At 44.0% G+C, this 18,954-nt stretch overlaps 2 gene segments (V, D, J or C); both read right to left on the bottom strand.

Moving 5' to 3' along the window:
* Positions 1-370: 370 nt before the first annotated feature.
* On the bottom strand, positions 371-17,112 carry LOC119961190. The segment is given in 5 exon segments: positions 371-821; positions 2,492-2,800; positions 3,437-3,748; positions 3,961-4,260; positions 16,749-17,112. Coding segments are annotated over 5 exon segments (1,332 nt in total).
* A 388-nt stretch (positions 17,113-17,500) lies between these two features.
* On the bottom strand, positions 17,501-18,062 carry LOC119961188. The segment is given in 2 exon segments: positions 17,501-17,871; positions 18,000-18,062. Coding segments are annotated over 2 exon segments (429 nt in total).
* Positions 18,063-18,954: the final 892 nt, after the last annotated feature.

Raw genomic sequence — 18,954 nt, 5'->3', positions numbered from 1 at the left:
GATTGTTGGTCCATGTTTGTGTGAAACCGTCAATTCAGGTCCCAGTGGGTGTGATGCAGCAACTGACATCAATCTTAAAGGGATGGACAATCTGAGAATTAGGAACACTGAGATCTCAATGCCATGAGTCTGTTCGTCTGAAATGGGAATGATCCGATTTCTCCTCAGCGGGAGGAAAGTCGAAGACGATATTATGCTGAATCCTGGAATGACTGAGTTTAAATTAGACTCTAACACAGGGTGTATCTGCGAGTGCGGGTTTTACAACTCGTTGGTCAGAGACCTGTAGAAATCCGGGTCTCATTAAACAAATCTAACATCAGCAAACCGGAAGCACCATTAATTAAGCGGTTGTGTATTTAAATCACAATTGTAGGGGGGAAAAAAACCTTTATTATTATTTATTGATGTTTGAAATGTGATAGATTCTCATTGACATGAATTAACAGTGTCCATCAGAGCGAGGGAAATGTTCACAAAACTGGGTTTACCGCTGGATTTATCAACCGTTCTGTTGATGATCTTCAAGGGGATGGCTTCATGTCCCACCACACAGGAGTAAGAAGCGCCGCTGGCCCACTCCTCCGCTGCAATGGATAACAGGCTGTACATGAAGAAGGAGCTATTGCCGTTCTCCGCCATCACCTCGGTGTTCTTGTAGTTCCCGGGATTCACCGGCTTGTCATTGACGGTCCACTTGACGAAGATCTCTCGGGGGGAGAAACCTCTCACTAAGCAGCTGAGGGAGACGAATCTCTGAGCGGAGACGTCTTCAGCCGAGGGCAGGAGGACAGAGACGGACGGTTCCCGCGGATTGGGATCTGCAGAAAATGTACAACAAATATCAATAAAATGGGGAATTCCGGAGACAATGGAACCGCGGGTTAGATGTGGGAGAAATGTGTTTTGTGTTGGATTTTGAAGGTTTCCATTTTCCACTTTGGGATCTGTCCGGTTTCCTAGCTCGGAGCAGAGGTGGACACAATAATGTTTCCTGAAAATGTACGTCTTTGGGACTGGAAAGTTGCACAAAGCAAACAGCAGGGAAACAGGCCATTCAGCCCAACTGTCCTGTGCTGGTGTAGAAGCTCCACACCTGGCTCCCCTCCCCCCGCACCTTACTCCCACAGGATTGTAACACTGCCAATCTTATTCAAAAAGGAGGGTGAAGAAAACAGCTAACTATAGACCAGTGACCTTAACATCTGTCAGTGGGAAACCATTAGAGTCCATTAGAACGGATGTAATAGCCTGACAAATTTATTATATTTTTTGAGGTGGTGAGGAGCAGGCAAGAGAAATGGGAAACAGTAGATTTGATATGCATGAATTCCAAAACAGCGTTTGATAAGTGACTATTATTGCCAAGTTTGCGGATGACACAAATTGGTAGGAAGGCAAGTGGTGAGGATAACACAGATAATCTACAGAGGGACAGAGACAGGTTAAGTGACTTGGCGGATGGAATATAACGTCGGAAAATGTGAGACTGAACAGTTTCATAGGAGGAACAAAATAGTTCAATTTTATTTAGATGGAGAAAGACTGCAGAGAACTGCAGCACAAATAGATTTGGGGGGGATCTCACACATAAATCACAAAGATCTAGCATGCAAGTTCTGAAGGTAATAGGGAAGTCAAATTGAATGTTGACCTTTATTTTAAAGGAAAGGAATATAAAAATAGGAACGTTTTGCTAAAACTAACAGTACACTAGTTAGACCACACCTGATTTACTTTGAACAGTTTTGGTGCCCTTATCTAATGAAGGCATACTGATTTGGGAAGCAGTTCAGAGAATCTTCATGATGTTGAGCCCAGGTATGGAGGGATTTTATTATGAGGAGGGGTTGAGTAGATTGGGCGTGCACTCACTGGGGATTAGAATAATTCAGGGAACCTAATCAGACATAAAAGATCCTCAGCAGGTTTGACAGGGTAGATACTGAGTGGTTGCTTTCCTTGTGGCAGAGTCTAGAACCAGAGGGTACAATCGCAAAGTAAGGGGTCGCCCAGTTAAGACAAATAAGAGGAGGAATTTCTTCTCGCAGAGGATAGTGAACCTGAGGAAATCTTTAACAGAGATAAGATGTGGGAATTGGGTCGTAAAGTATGTTTAAAGCTGAGATGTACAGATTTCTAATGAGTAAATAAATTAAGGGATGAGGGGTTACCGCGAGAAAGTAGAATTGAGGATTATATCAGATCAGTCATGCTCTCACTGAAAGCCGGGCAGCCTCGATGGGCCCAATGGCCTCAGTCTGCTCTTACGTCTTCTAGTCGATGGTCTTTTTCTATCAAAACCCAATATCACCGCCTTCAATTCACTGTTCATTCATCTGCATATCAATTCCCCCCATAAGGTCTAGAGGCCAAGAGTATTTAGTTAGTGGAAATCCGAATAGACCAGAAATACACTGAATATTCACCGTTGCGCTGTCACTTGGAATGGACACAATGGCTCACTTATTGCTCCAATCTCTCCACTCACCTATTTTCTTACGCATGGAATTTCTTAAAGGAGTTGGCAGGTCCTGATGGCTCGCCACACAGTCAAACACAGCCCCACTCAGCCAGGCTTGTGTGGAGATGTTTAATTTGCTGACCACGCTCTCAGTATCTGCCCCAGGCTGGTCGGCAATCTCTGATTTCAGCGGCTTCTTCGCTTCACTCCAGGACACGTTGACTCCATAGGGAGCATTCGAAATGACGCAGGTTAAGGTTACAGTCGCCTCCAGTAAGACCTGTTCTATTGGCGTTGGCAGTATTATTACTGAGGCATCAGTACAAGGGGAAAGATCTGTGATTGAAAAAAGTGGAAATCAACCCAAGTTTCAGCTTCAGAATCAGGACAGCAGGATTCAGCCTTCACTCACTCAATGGGAATAAATCAACTTAGAAATATCAATCTCAAACGATCGCTCTTAATCATCTATACACAATGGCAAACCAGTTTGATTTGTGAAAACTATTCTCATTGTGAAATACAGTCAGCCACGATATCATTCTAATGAATCAGTATTGCAGCATTCCCAATACAAATATTCCAGTCCTGATCTCAGAAACCTAATGCCGAAGGCTGATTTAAAAATAGGTTGGATGAACTTTCCAACACTTTACCCGGAGTTGTTATCAGTAAAGGGTTCCAGACACCCACTGCCTCTCAAATATAATCAGCTGTCTCAGGATAATGCTGACATCAAGTCCACCTCACTCACTAAATGGCTTAAAAGTAGAGGAAATATTCTTTGCTCTTCTGATAACATCCTGAATGTTGAGCAATCCTAATGCAGCTCTTACATCAGAATGAATCACAAACTACATGGCAGTATATTAGAAGTTGTTCTGTGCTTTATACTAACTTCAACAAATTCCTGATATTGATCTACATCAGAGTTCAGGATGATTTATTGTTTCCTCTGTTTGTGTCTCTTACCAGATGCGATGATGTTGTGATTTTGGGTGACCTCTCGATGAGTGACCTGGCAGGTATAGACCGCTTTGCTGAACCATTCCCCAGCGGAGACGGTCAGCCGACTGCTCACCGAGAAGTTCCCGTTCACTTCACAGGCGGGAGAGGTGACAATTCCTGAACCCATGGCTTGTCCATTCTTCAGCCACTTCACCGTCATCGACTTTGGACGGAAATGGATGATTGAACAGACGATGATTGCAAATTTCTGTCTTATGATTTTGTCACGGAAACTCACGGTGAGGAGAACATTTGGAGTGTTGACAGGTGGAGGGCCTTCAAGAAACACAAGTTAGACATTTCTTACAGACGAAATTGAGAATAAATCAAACAACCTCATACTTAAAAAGCTATTTAGCGGTCAGTAGACACTAACCTGGAATTTCGCGGGATCAAGACAATGCAGATTAGTATTAGTGTGTTCTAACCAAGACCCTATACAAGGGAATCATAACTGTTCTATTTGTCACAGTTTCTACAACACTTACATGTCATTTCCATGCTCTTGTCTGAGACGCTGTGTCGAACCTCACAGCTGATGTTGCTGCATCCCCCCTCTGACTCGGTGATGGTTAACTGGCTGCTCAGGGTGTAGGTTCCCTTCTTGTTTCTCACTGACGGGTATTTCTGAACTCCGTTGGTGATCAGCTGCCCATCTTTCTTCCAGGTAAGGCTGGTGATTTCTGGGGAGTAGTCCATCGCCAAACAGCCGTAGGTCATGGAGCCATTGGTGTTGTGTTGCTGACAGGAGGAGACCAGGCTGTAGAGAGTGGGCGGAGACGGTGTTGCTGGGAGAGAATGGCCCATTCAACAAGTTAGACTCTGTTATTTGTGATTTTTCAGTAACCAAACATTTCAAAATTTGACCGGGAAAATTAAATTATCCTAAAATATTCTAATTAAATCCCACAGCCAGATTTAAGCTTCTATTAGTTCCATAATTTTGGAATCACCACCTGTTTGTTCTCTCTTTAGAAACTCACATCTATTTTTCCGTCTCTATCACTTCACAACAAATAAAATGCAATTTCACTTGAATGACGCACCATTCGTTGGATTAATTGAGAAGAGCAGGCAATTTACTGCATTATTTGTGCCACAATTTATTTCTGAAACAACAGCACTTAGTGATAAAGAAGGTTCTCTTCATTTATATCTTGCAGTTTTACAAATTGCTCATGTTCAAACTGACCGATGCCACCTCCTCTCCTCTCACTACCATTCATCTCACAGCGAATAGTGACTTGGCTTCAAAAATCCCTCGAATGAATATTTACGTAATGAACGTGAAACCCCAAATTTGCGTAGTGTTCAAGATATTCTGTAATCTGTAATCCTGGTTTCGTGTACTTCAATACAGTAGCAGGAATCGTCCACTGGGTCCCACGAGCCTCCTCCGCAATTTATTAAGATCGTGGCTCAGCTGATTGTAGTGTTATTTCGACATTCTGCCTTCTCCCGATAACCAGCTCACTGCGCTTTCCAGCTGCCACCAGTTTCGCCAAGACGTCTTGTAGCATCATCTGAATCTATTCACTTTTCCTGCATTTGCCACTGGTCCTCTGCATTGCTCCCCAACTCTGCCATTTTTCAGGCTCTCTGCACTTTCCTCAGCTTCTCTGCACTTTTCTCAGGTGATGTGCAATTGTCCTGCTTATTTTCACTTTACCTCAGCGCCTGGTACTTCCCCCTGTCTGGGTGGGATGTGCGGATGAGTGAGGGTGGGTCATAAAGGCTTGTTGAATGAGGGTGAATGAGTGTGAAGGAGTGAGGAATGATGATAGAGGGTCGGTGAGTGAGAGTGAATGAGCGAGGGTGAACGGATTAGAGTTGGTGATTGAGTGAGTTGAGTTACTTGGCGGGTTACTGAGGTGAGTGAGAGTGAGTTACGAAGAGTGCGTGTAAGGGTAAGTGAGTGAGGGACTGGAGAGTGGGTGAGTGAGTAAGTGGAGGTGAGCTAATGACGGTGGATATAGAGGGCGAGTGACTGATTGTAAGTGAGTTGCTGAGGCTGTGAGAGTAAGGTTAGATGAGTGTGCGAGTAAGGGTAGGTGAATGAATAAGGTGTGCGAGGATGAGTGAGAGTGGATGAATGAATAAGGTGTGTGAGGATGAGTGAGAGTGTCTGAATGAATAATGTGTGCGAGGACGAGTAAGGGTGGGTGAATGAATAAGGTGTGTGAGGATGAGTGAGAGTGGGTGAATGAATAAGGTGTGTGAGGACGAGTAAGGGTAGGTGAATGAATAAGGTGTGTGAGGATGAGTGAGGGTGGCTGAATGAATAAGGTGTGTGAGGATGAGTAAGTGTGGGTGAATGAATAAGGTGTGTGAGGATGAGTGAGGGTGGCTGAATGAATAAGGTTTGTGAGGATGAGTAAGTGTACTTGAATGATTAAGGTGCGTGGGAATGAGTAAGTGTGGGTGGACGAGCGAGATTGAGAGAGTGAGAGATGATGATGGAAGGAGTTTGAGTGAATGAATGCAGCTGAATGTGTGAGGGGGACTCAGTGAGCATGTGGGAAGGAGGGTGAGTGAGTGGGAGTGAATTTGTTTGGGCGAGTGAGGGTAGGTTAGTGAGGGTGGTTGACTGAGGGTCGGTCAGTGAGGGTTAGAGAATGAGTGAGAGTGAGTCAATGAGCCTGGGTGAGTGAGCTTATAATAATAGTAATCTTTATTGGTGTCACAAGTAAGCTTACATTAACACTGCAATGAGCTTACTTTGAAAATCCCGTAGTCGTCGCATTCTGACACCTGTTCGGGTACACTGAGGGAGAATTCAGACTGTCCAACTCACCTACCGGAGCACCCGGAGGAAACCCACGGGGAGAACGTGCAGACTTCGCACAGACAGTGACCCAAGCCGGGAATCGAACCTCGGACCCTGGCGCTGTGAAGCAACAGTGCTAACCACTGTGCTACCGTGCTGTGTGAGTAGCACAGTGGTTAGTGTGACACTGATCAGCCTAAATGAGTTAAGGTGAGTTAGTGAGGGTGGGAGAGTGAAGATGTGTTAGTTAGGTTAGATGAGTGAGAGAAGGGCAGCACGGTGGCCTAGTGGTTAGCACAACCGCCTCACGGCGCTGAGGTCCCAGGTTCGATCCCGGCTCTGGGTCACTGTCCGTGTGGAGTTTGCACATTCTCCCCGTGTCTGTGTGGGTTTCGCCCCCACAACCCAAAAATGTGCAGAGTAGGTGAATTGGCCAGACTAAATTGCCCCTTAATTGGAAAAAATAATTGGGTAATCTAAATTTAAAAAAAAAAGATGAGTGAGAGATGGAAGGTGACTGTTCGTGGGTGAGGTTAGTGGGTGAGAATTGGTGAGTGTAGATGACTGACTGAATCAGGCAGGGTGGTTCAGTGAGAGTTCGTAAGTGAGGGTTGCTGAGTAAGAATTAAGAGGTAAGGGTGGATGAATGAGGTTGAGTGAGGGAGGGTGAGTACGTGAAGGTGTGTGATTAGTGCTAGAGAATGAGGATCTGTGAGTGAGGGCGGATGAGTGAGGACATGTGATTGTAGATGAGTGAGTCAGGCGAGTGACTATGGGTAGATGAGTGAGTGACGGCACGTAATTGTGATTGAGTGAGTGTGTGAGTTAGTGAAGGTGTGATATGTGGAAGCGAGGGAGGTTGACTGAGTGAGATTGTGTGATGGTGAGTATTTGATAGTTGATGAGTATGTGTGAGTGAATGAGGGTGAGCGCGTGAGCGTCTGTGAGGGTGTGTGAGTGAGGTTGTCTGAGTGAGGGTGTCTGAGTGAGGGTAAATGAGTGATTTTTGATTAATTTACGGGCTATGAGCGTCGCTAGTTAGGCCAGCATTTGTTGCCCATCCCTAGTTGCCCTTCAGAAGGTGGTGCTGAGTTGCCTTCTTGAACCACTGCAGTCCCTGAGGTGTACGTACGGCGACAGAGCTTTTAGGGAGGGACTTCCAGGGTTTTTACCCAGCAATAGGAAAGGAACAATGATATATTTTCAAGTCAGGGTGGTGAGAGACTTGGAGGGGAACCTCCAGGTGGTGGGGTTTACACGTATCTGCTGCTCTTGTCCTTCTAGATGGTAGTGGTCGTGGATTTGGAAGGTGCTGTCTAAGGAACCTTGGTGAGTTACTGCAGTGCATCTTGTAGATGGTACACACGGCTGCCACTGTTCGTCGGTGGTGGAGGGATTGAATATTTGTGGAACGGGAAGCAATTGAACTGGCTGCTTTGTCCTGGATGTTATAGAGCTGCTTGAATGTTGTTGGAGCTGCATTCAACTGGGCAAGTGGAGAGTATTACATTGCACTCCTGCTTTGTGCCTTGTAGATGGCGGACCCAGGCTTTTGAGGGGGGGTCAGGAGGTGAGTTACCCGCCGTAGGATTTCTAGCTTTTGATTTGTTCTGGTAGCCACAGTATTAATGTGGCTTATCCTCTTCAGTTTCTGATCAATGGTAACTCCCAGGATGTTGATTGTGGGGACTGCACCGTAGGTAATGATGTTGAATGTCAAGAAGCGATGGTTAGATCCTCTCTTGTAAGAGATGGCCACTGCCTGACACTTGTGTTGCACGACTGTAACTTGTGACGTTTCAGCCTACGCTTGGAAATTTTCCACGTTTTACTGTGTTTGGACATGGACTTCTTCATTACCTGAGGAGACGTGAATGGTGCTGAACATTGTGCAGTCATCTGCGAACACCCCCACTTCTGACCTTATATTGGATGGGAGGTCATAAATGAAGAAGCTGGGGATAGTTTGGTCCTCGGACACTACCCTGAAGAACTACTGGAGTTGAGATGATTGACCTCCAACCACCGCAACCATCTTCCTTTGTGCAGGCCATGACTCCAACCAGCGCACAGTTTCCCCTCTGCTTCCCATTGACTCCAGTTTTTCTAGGGCTCCTTGATGCCATATTTGGTCAAGTGCTGCCTTGATGTCCAGGGCAGACACTCTCACCTCACCTCTGGCATTCAGCGCTTTTATCCATGTTTAAACCAAGGCTGTAATGTGGTCAGGGGCATAGTGACCCTGGTGGAACCCAAACTGAGCGTCCGTGAGCAGGTTATTACTGAGTAAGTGCCATTGGATAGCATTTTCGATGGCTGTTTACATCAATTTGCTGATAATTGAGAGTAGTCTGATAGGGCAGTAATTGGTGGGTTGGATTTGTCCTGGTTCTTGTGTACAGGACACACCTGGGCAATTTTCCATATTGCCAGTAGATGCCAGTGTTGTCTCTGTACTGGAACAGCTTGGGGTCCAGCAGGTTAGGTAATTTGGACTTTCTGAATTCTCCCTCCGAACAGGCACTGGAATGTGGTGACTCGGGGCTTTTCACAGTAACTTCATTGCAGTGTTAATGTAAGCCTACTTGTGACAATAAAGATTATTATTATTATTATTCTAGAGCACAAGCCTTCAGTAGTGTTGCCGGAATGTTGCCAGGGTCTATAGCCTTTGCAGTATCCAGTGCCTTCAGTCATGTCTTGTTATCACGTGGACTGAATCGTATTGGCTGAAGACTGACATCTGTGATTCTGGGGACCGCCAGAAGAGAAGGAGATGAATCATCCACTCGGCATTTCTGGCTCAAGATCGTTGTGAATATTTCAGTCTGGTCTTTTGCACAGATGTGCTGAGCTCCTCCATAATCAAGGATGGGGATATTTCTGGAACCTCATCCTCCTGTGAGATATTTAATTGTCCAGCACAATTCAGGGCCGCATGTGGCAGGACGACAGGGCTTAAATCTGATGTGTTTGTTGTGGAATCACTTTGTGCTGTCTATTACTTGCTGCTTATGTTGTTTGGCACACAACTAGTCCCGTGTTTTAGCTTGAACATGTTTACGACTCTTTGGTAGCTTTACGTATATGTGGGTGAGCGAGGATTGGTGAGTGAGCTTGAGTGAGTATGGGTAACTGAGGATTCGTGAATAAGGGTGTGTGAGTGAGTGTGGCTAAATGAGGGTGAGTGAGTATGGCTCAATGGGAGTGAGTTAATGGGCGATGGTGAGTGAGTGGGAGTGCGTGAGGGATGGTGAGTGATTTAGGGTGAGTGAATGAGGACGCATGAATGAGGGTGAGTGAGGGTGAATGAGGGAGGATGGGTTAGTTAGTAAGGGTGAGAGAGAGTGAGTGAGGCTGGTGAATGAGGGCGTGAGGCTGGATGGACGAGTGAGAGTGGGTGAATGAGGGTGAGGAAGGGTTAGTGAGTGAGCGTCATTGAGGGTGAGTGAAGGTGGATGAGTGAAGATGAGTGAATGAAGTTGAATGAGTAAGGATGAGTGAGGGTGCGTGAGCGAGGATGGGTGAATGAAGGTACGTGGAGGTTAATGGATGGGTGAGGAAGATTGAGTGAGTGTGAAAGAGGGTGGGTAGATGAGTGAGTGCGGGTGAGGGAGGTTGAGTGAGGGTCGGTGAGTGACGGTGGGTGAGAGAGGCTGAGAGAGTGAGGATGGATGAGTGAGGTTGGGCGAATGAGGGTAAGTGAAGGTGAGTGAGTGAGTTTAAGCGAGTGCGGCTGGGTCAGTGAGGTTCGGAGAGAGAGCGTCTGAGCCTGAGTGAGCAAGTGAGGGTGGGTGAGAGAAGGTGGGTGCGTGCGGTGAATGAGTGAGGTAGGTGAGTGAGGGTGTGTGAGTGATAAGGGTGGTTGCGTGAGGGGAGAGTGAATAATCATTGCCAGGTAATCCATGCCCGTGTGAATTATGATTCTCAGGATAATTTTCCACTCAGACTCAGCTTTCTGTTGCCTGTTGTCCACAGCCGAGTTGGGGGCTCTTCCATTAGGCTCCACCATCCCACCTCCTCCTCTTCCTCTCCATCGATCCTGTCCTGATTCTCCACATTGATCAGCTTTCAGCAACACCGGCTGTGTACAGTCAGACAGCAGTGTAGATCACTGGGCAGCTGCTTTAATACTGTCAGTAACACCGGCTGTGTACAGTCAGACAGCAGTGTAGATCACTGAGCAGCGGCTTTAATACTTTCAGTAACACCGGTTGTGTACAGTCAGACAGCAGTGTAGATCACTGGGCAGCTGCTTTAATACTTTCAGTAACACCGGCTGTGTGCAGTCAGACAGCAGTGTAGATCACTGGGCAGCTGCTTTAATACTGTCAGTAACACCGGCTGTGTACAGTCTGACAGCAGTGTAGATCACTGGGCAGCTGCTTTAATACTTTCAGTAATACCGGCTGTGTAATGTCAGACAGCAGTGTAGATCACTGGGCAGCTGCCTAAATGTTGATGTCATTCAGAACTGGAACAATGGTAGCAGTTGTAGATTAGGAAGATGCTGTCCGAGGAGCCTTGATTAGGTGTGCTTTGCAGATGGTGGACAGGGTTTGGGGAGGCGTGAGGTGAGTTTTTCGCAGCAGGATTCCCAGCCTCTGACCTGTTCTTGTAGCTACATAATTTATAATCGCTAGTTGGGGCAGCACGGTGGCACGGCGCTTAGCACTGCTTCCTCAAAGCCCCAGAGATCTGTGTTCAGTTTCGGCCTTGGGTGACTGTCTGTGTGGAATTTGTACTTTCTCCCCTGTCTTTGTGGGTTCCCTCCGGGTAATCTGGTGTCCTCCCACATTCCAAAGAAATGAATGTTTGGTGGATTGGCCTTGGTGTGAGAGACAGTGGGTGTGTCAGTGTGTTTGTGTGTGTGACAGAGTGGCTATGAGTGAGAGAAAGTGTGAGAGAATGTATGTGTAAAAGGGCTGGTGTACAGGAGAGGGATATAATACGTATGTGCGAGTGAAATACTGTGAGAGAGCGCATATCAGAGAGTGTGCCTGAGTGAGAATGTGTGTGTGAGAGTCATTAGAGCGAGAAAGACTGTGTGTGAATGTTCGTGAGAGACAGACAACGTGTCAGAGAATGAGTGTGAGACAGACTGTGTATATGTGAGTGAGTATGTGACAGAGCGGCAGTGTCTTTGTGAGAGAGACTGCGTGTGTTAGAGAAATAATGTGTGTGCGCAATTGTCAATGTGTGTACGATAGAGAGTGCGTCTGTGTGCAAGAGAGTGTGTGTGCGAGAGAGTGTTTTTGTGTGGGTATGTGAGAGAGCCATTGTTTGTATGTGTGCCAGAGAGAGAGAGTGCGAGAGCGTGTACATGTGTGATAGTGTGTTTAAGAGTCTGTTTGTGTGTGGATGGGTGTGAGAGAGTATGAGAAAAAGCGAGAGTTTGTGTGTTTCAGGTCAGAGTCTGTGATGTGTGTAAGTGTATGTCTGGCCCACCCCCAGTCTCAATATTCTCAGTATCCTTCATCCTTAAACGCTACATGTACTCTCACCCACTCTTACAGTGGGTGGGGTGAGTCAGCGAGCACAATAGGGGCTGGTTTAGCTCACCAGGCTAAATCGCTGGCTTTTAAAGCAGACCAAGCAGGCCAGCAGTATGGTTCAATTCCCGTACCAGCCTCCCCGGACAGGCGCCGGAATGTGGCGACTAGGGGTTTTTCACAGTAACTTCATTGAAGCCTACTCGTGACAGTAAGCAATTTTCATTTCACAATAAGCTCTGCGCGCCATGGGTTGGACAAATATTTAAATCTTTCACAAAAATGTAGTCCACTGACTTTGTGCTCTGCGTTGTGACCGAGTAGGTCAATTGGATCTCAATCCTGCTTATTCCTGACTGGTAATTTAAAAAAAATTATTTAACATTACAATATTTTCAGACATTAGTTTATTCTGATTGGTATTTGGAGCGGGAGTTCATCATTGTCCATTTAAATTGTGAAAATAACTTGCAGCCTCCTGTCAGATCAGAGCAGACGGCTGCTCTCTGGAGCGTTACTCTCACTTTCTGTTCCTGTTTATTCTGAAATTGTGCTGAAGTTTAGGTCACTCACATTCAATGATTTCTGACACTCAAAATGTTTCAACGTAATTATTTCATTCAAATTGATGCATGTTATAAAAATATTGTTAAAATCAATTATTGTGCATCATTTCCCCCAACAGTAGAACAATGTATTTCCATATGTCTGGCTCAGGAACTCTCAGCCAGTTAGTTCGATGCTGATTCAATTTGCTTTTCTGTGGAGAAAAGACTCCCAGGCCAGGCATAGGGCAGGTTAGGATGCCGGGTAAGCTCCCACTCCTCCACGCAAATCTCCTGTCTCCTGCTGCAGGGGTGGAGATACACCATTGGTTTGATGTAAAACAAAACACCATTTATACGTTCCATCAAGTATGCTCAGGGAGGGTAGCACAGTGGCCTAGTGGTTAGCACAACCGCCTCACGGCGCCGAGGTCCCAGGTTCGATTCTGGGTCACTGTCCGTGTGGAGTTTGCACATTCTCCCCGTGTCTGTGTGGGTTTTGCCCCCACAACCCAAAGATGTGCAGGGTAGGTGGATTGGCCACGCTAAATTGCCCCTTAATTGGAAAAAATAATTGGGTAATCTAAATTTTTATTTAAAAAAAGTATGGTCAGGGGAGGGTTCAATCAAATTTGGATATAAATGCTGTAGCTACAAGACCCACCCGGTGGTTGGGGATCCCGTGACAAGCAATAAAACAGCCTATCGTCCAAAGACATTTCACCATCCACAAGTCAGGTCTGTGACTAAATCATTTCCACTTGTCTCAATGAATGAAACTGGATTTTAAAAAACCTCAAAGTATTCGGTACTGTCCAGGACAAACGGACCTGCCAAATTAGTCCCTATTCACTGGATAAAAGCAAATTACTGCGGATGCTGGAATCTGAAGACTTGCTGAGACTTTCCAGCATTTTCCCTTTCATCCCTATTCACCTTCTAAATATCCACTCCCTCCACCAAAAGCAAACAGTGGCAGCATCTCGCCCAACTCCTTCGAACGTACCATCCAAACCCATGACCTCTACCACCCAGAAAGACAAGGCCCACTACTTGCAAGTTCCTTCCTAGCCACACACCATCCTGCCTTGAAACAATATTGCCATTCCTTAATTACCGCTGGTCAAAATCATGGAAACCCCCCCCTCCCCCTAACAGCACTGTGGGCACTACACAAGGATTGCAGCAATTCAAGGCTGCTTGAAATCAACAGTTTCTCAAGAGGCAATTCGCACAGTCAGCATACTGTCGCTTTTCCATCGCATGACAGGATTAATAATTAGAGAAAGACAATTTTTCCTCCTCTCCACTGCCCCATTCAATTGCACAAGGACTGTTAAAGCATGGAATATAATAAGAGTAACTCTTCCTCTACATTGCCTCGTCGAACATTCCCAAGACAGATATATCATTGGTTAAAAATCAACAAATCTCCTTTTGCATTCTGTCTGGCGTTCCTTCTCTCTTTGCCTCTGGCAATATGGGTTAGGGATCTCATTGCTGAGGTGTCGAGTGAAAATCCAAGTCAAACTTTCACATTCCACACAGAGACAGTTAAAAAAATCAATGGTTAACGTGCAGCAAGAGCAATTCAGAAACCTCTTTGCAATTAAATTGATACTCATTTCAAAAATCCTTTCGACATTCAACCATTTCTCCTCCCTGTCCGGTGACTTGAAAACTGGGCATCAAATATAAAAGATTGAGGGTAGTTTAATGTGCGTAACATAGATTCCGTGACATGGTAAGAATTAAACAAGCCACAAAACATTCACACTGAAAACAGAATACCTGATTTGATCTAATTACTTAGTTAAATATAATCATCATAAAAATCTAGGCAAAATACCTTTTCGAGCTGCTCTCAGCCTCATAAAGCATTGTAGTTTTCTCTAAATAAATTTTGATATGATTAAATATTCTCTAAATCCTTGAATATTTTGACTGCTAATCTGTAGGTCATTAATGTTGAAAGTTAGCATTTGTATTGCATCATATGTTCTCATTAATAGTCACTTAGTTTTCTTATGAGCAGATTTGTACTCTATAATAACTATAATTAAAAATATTGTTCAATAATCCAAAACCTGTTTATGCCTGGAACCTTTTGAAATAATCCAGGTTTAATTACATTTTAAACAATGTTAAACAATAACCTTTAAATTACTGGATAGAAACATTGAGTCATATATATTACTTTTACATAAATCTAATCAAATTTTAATATTTTATTTAGTTGCACTTCAATGGCCCTCTTTTAATCTAAAAACACAGTCAATATGCATGTTTCCGAACACATTGGTAAATCGTTAATTGCACCCATTCCCAGAGAGTAAATCACAAAATAAATTTGTGAGAGCAACATTATAAATATTTTCACCTGGGCTGACAAAGCACTAAATGTTGATGGGGTACAACATCATCTGTTTGTTAAAGGAAGACTCTCGAGATTTTGTGCTGTCCCAGCTCGAAACTGTATATAAATAAATAAAGGGGCTGACAGTTTGTGATCAATAAACGTGCTTCCGAGATTTAATAACTCAGACATTCCCTGTAACTTAATTACTAAAAGTATTGCTCAATTGAAGGAGATCCTAATTAATCAGCGTAAAACACATGGAAACAGTTCATTCAAGTCACATGTGACACTGAAACTTAAAGAGCAAATGGAGTCGAGATTTTATACTTCAATTTAATATTTAACAAGAATAAGCGTGAGCTCAGAAATAACCTGTTCTTCTATTCTGCCATATGTAATTCCTATAATTCTATCCTGTGTACAGCACAGCTCTGCTCGTCAGGATGTTAATATTTATTGCAAAGCTAATATTCACCTTTTGTAATTACATCAATCACTTTGAATTTCAAGCTTTTACTTGTCAGTCTGTAGCCCTGTGCAGTTTGAACATTCCTATAATTCAAATAATATCATATGAACAATTCCTTCACGACCAGCGACGTCCACCTCTCAGAAAACTGGTTAAGATTAGGTTAATGACAATTATCTCACTAACCAACTACAAATGGATGTGAAGAATCATGTTGTTGCAGCTGCACAGAAAGAATATAATAACTGGATACATATATTGCCAAAATGAAATGCAAAACTGCCATTTAAGTGAATGCAAAAGCAATCAGGGGAAAAACAATCAATTCAATAGATCTTGTGAACCCGAGGACTGCTGTAATCAGCATGTTGTTGTTGAAACACTTTCAGGAATAATCACAAAATATTTCCAGTCTAGTAACTTCTCCTGTCATGTTAACTGTGTACAGAGCACATCAGAAGAAATGAAAACGAAAATCGCTTATTGTCACAAGTGGGCTTCAAATGAAGCTACTGTGAAAAGCCCCCAGTCGGCACATTACGGCGCCTGTCTGGGGAGGCTGGTACGGGAATTGAACCGTGCTGCTGGCCTACCTTGGCCTGCTTCCAAAGCCAGCTCTTTTGCCCAGTGAGCTAAACCATCCCCTAATGATTAATGATATTAACATTAGAATATTTGGTTCGAATGGAGTTAGAATTGTTTGAATTATATTACTTTTCGTCTAACATTTGCAATATTACTTTGTTAATATGGGAACGAATTACGTTATGTTTAGGGTTACAAACCATTATTTAGTTGAATCTGTGAACATCAGTTAAAATAGAAACATTGAACTAAAAGACGTTGATTTTATTATTTTCTGAAACGTGCCTGCTTGCTGCCAACAATCCTGCCTTAAGCAGTTTCAAACACGTAGGCTGTTTGTATTCAACCAGAAAAGATGTAACCGCTCAGTATCACCGAGTTTAAACAAGGCAGAATAACAAAGCTATTTCTCAAATTTTAACAATTCAAGATCACCCAGACACAAAATCTCCCAGCAGAAAAACACAAAATCACATCACTGAGGAACTCAGCCATATTACATAAAAGGGAGCTCAATTCTACAATCAGCAGAATCAAACGTAATGTTACATGAAAATCTCAATTTAGGACGCACCAAATCCACTTATCACCAAGTGAATGAATAGTTAAAGTTAACAGAAATATGGAATTATCGTATCAGCATTATGAGTAAGTGGAACAGGTTCAATAAATTAACAGAGAAAGTAACATAATTCGTTACTGTAGATTTCAAACCCTTGGCAGTAGATGATAAAACCTGTAGCCATTATATGCCATCCAGAATAAATATCGTAAAAAACGCCAAACGCTTGAACAGACGGCAGTATTTAAAGTAACCCGGCCACATAGTATCCTCAGCAAATAAACATCAAACCACAATAACCAGGGTCTGAATCGCTCAGCAGTGTCTTTTTGTCAAGTGACAGCAGCTCTACAACCCTTTTCCGAAGAATCACAGGAAACGTTTCAAAAGGAAATTTCAATACAGAATCCACCACATTCGCATTTATGTTAAAATAGAAAAAAATATAAAACAAAGACTCAGAGAAAACAGTTACGAAATAATTGAATGGTTCTTACCTGCAATCACCGTCATCATGGTGCCTTGTCCCCAGTAGTCGATCGAGTCACGGTGTCACATTCCCTGGATTGAGTCAAACAGTAACCAGCTCTGCACAAAATCGACAGAAGTCCACCATTGTTATAAATAGTCAAAAACCAACGGAGAAGTAACGTCAAAGAATTTTCATGAGATTATGATTGCACTTGTGGATGCCGTTCGCACTTCATTCATGGCCCGCATGTTGTATATTTCAGTGTAACGCATGAAAATATTATTGAATCACCATGTGATGGGTACTTAATTTTCTGATTTTCTTAATTCTTCTTATTTGAGCAGTGCTGGACATATATAATACTGTACTTCAAATAAAGATTGACAGTGAAAGCGAACACTGATTCAACTTCAGTGGGGCAGCAGGGTAGCATGGTGGTTAGCATAAATGCTTCACAGCTCCAGGGTCCCAGGTTCGATTCCCGGCTGGGTCACTGTCTGTGTGGAGTCTGCACGTCCTCCCCCTGTGTGCGTGGGTTTCCTCCGGGTGCTCCGGTTTCCTCCCACAGTCCAAAGATTTGCGGGTTAGGTGGATTGGCCATGCTAAATTGCCCGTAGTGTCCTAATTAAAGTAAGGTTAAGGGTGGGATTGTTGGGTTACGAGTATAGGGTGGATACGTGGGTTTGAGTAGGGTTATCATGGCTCGGCACAACATTGAGGGCCGAAGGGCCTGTTCTGTGCTGTACTGTTCTATGTTCTATGTTCTATGTTCTATGTTCAGTCAATTAGCGCTGAGGGGTTTTTGCATTGACTGCAACTGCTGTGCTGCCCACGACTGCTGTAGTATATTACACAGTAATAGATGGCGGTGTCTTCAACCTTCAGGTTCCTCGTGGCCAAAGCGAAGATATTGTTTGAAGTGTCTTTCGATGCTGTGAATCGACTCTGCATCCCTGAGGCGTAATCATTTTCAGATGAATCGAAGTAGCTCACCAACCACTCCATCCCATGTCCAGGAATGTCTCTGATCCAGCTCATCCAGGCGTAGTCTAGAGTGAATCCCCTGGTTCTACAGGCCAGGCTTAAGGAGCCTCCGGGACGCCCGGTCTCTTCCTCCGGCTGAATCAACACAACCTGCGACTGGACACCTGTAAAAATATATCAAAAAGCCCGAGGATTAATGCTGGTGAAATGATTGGTGACTCTGGAACATTCCAGAGAGAGACTAACACTGAGACAGTAACAGAGAGAGACTTGGACAATAAAAACTACTCACGGGATAAGAAAGTCAGCAACAAACTGAGAGAAATGGCCCACCTCATCCTTCTGGTCATTTGGGGGAAATGGTTGTGTCAGGAACTCAGTGAACAAACCAGCTCCCGGACTGTTGGATTCGGGTCCCAGTGAGCAGCATTTAAATACCCGGCAGAAGGGGGCGGCTTTCCAGGCGCCGCCTGTTGATTCCCTGGTGGAGGCGGCGACTGGGTCCACGTCCCACTTTCCACACCCCCAACAGAATGGACCCGGAGATTTACTATAGACTATTATTAAAATATGCATTTGTCTGTATCGGATATTTGTTTGTCTGAATGGGTTTATTTTAATGTCTCTCCTCATCCTAAAGGTGAAATTACATTTGAGCATCTGTTGATAAAAGCTAATTCCATTGTAAATTAAATCTCTTCATTTCTGCACTCCAATATAAGGAGAACAGAAACAGATTAACATACATTATCAGTGCAGAAAGCGTCTGTCAGTCTGATTTGCAACACTCAGGATCTCTATCCCATTGCAGCAATAATGTATGACTTATCAGAGGAATTGTTATTGATTTATGTAACTAAATGCGGGAATGAACAAAGTGATTCTGTTTAGAGTTTGGGTGGTTATCACTGCACAATGTATCTCTGGAGACAAGAAGAAGGGCCTCATACGATGCAGTATTTCTCCTGGCATATCTCAAACTGCCCCTGAGCCTCAGACAGTTCTGTGAACATTAGCGGTTGCCTCATAAATAAACAGTGAGTTCACAGAAAAACATAAAATTGACATTAACATTTGACAGAGAAGTTAAATAATCAGAACGGACGCGGCGATCAGCAAAGTTATCCTTCAGCATCCAAATTACTGCAGCTCCTTTTACTGACCACCGAATGTTTATAAATTATTTTTTATCCATTCATATTCAGGTTAATCTGCCCCACACAGTATTTGGCAGCAATCCAGCCGCC

The sequence above is a fragment of the Scyliorhinus canicula genome, unplaced genomic scaffold, assembly GCF_902713615.1.
Source record: "Scyliorhinus canicula unplaced genomic scaffold, sScyCan1.1, whole genome shotgun sequence".
NCBI lineage: Eukaryota > Metazoa > Chordata > Chondrichthyes > Carcharhiniformes > Scyliorhinidae > Scyliorhinus > Scyliorhinus canicula.
The sequence above is the reverse complement of the archived record's forward strand: the minus strand, read 5'-3'. Positions and strand labels throughout refer to the sequence as shown.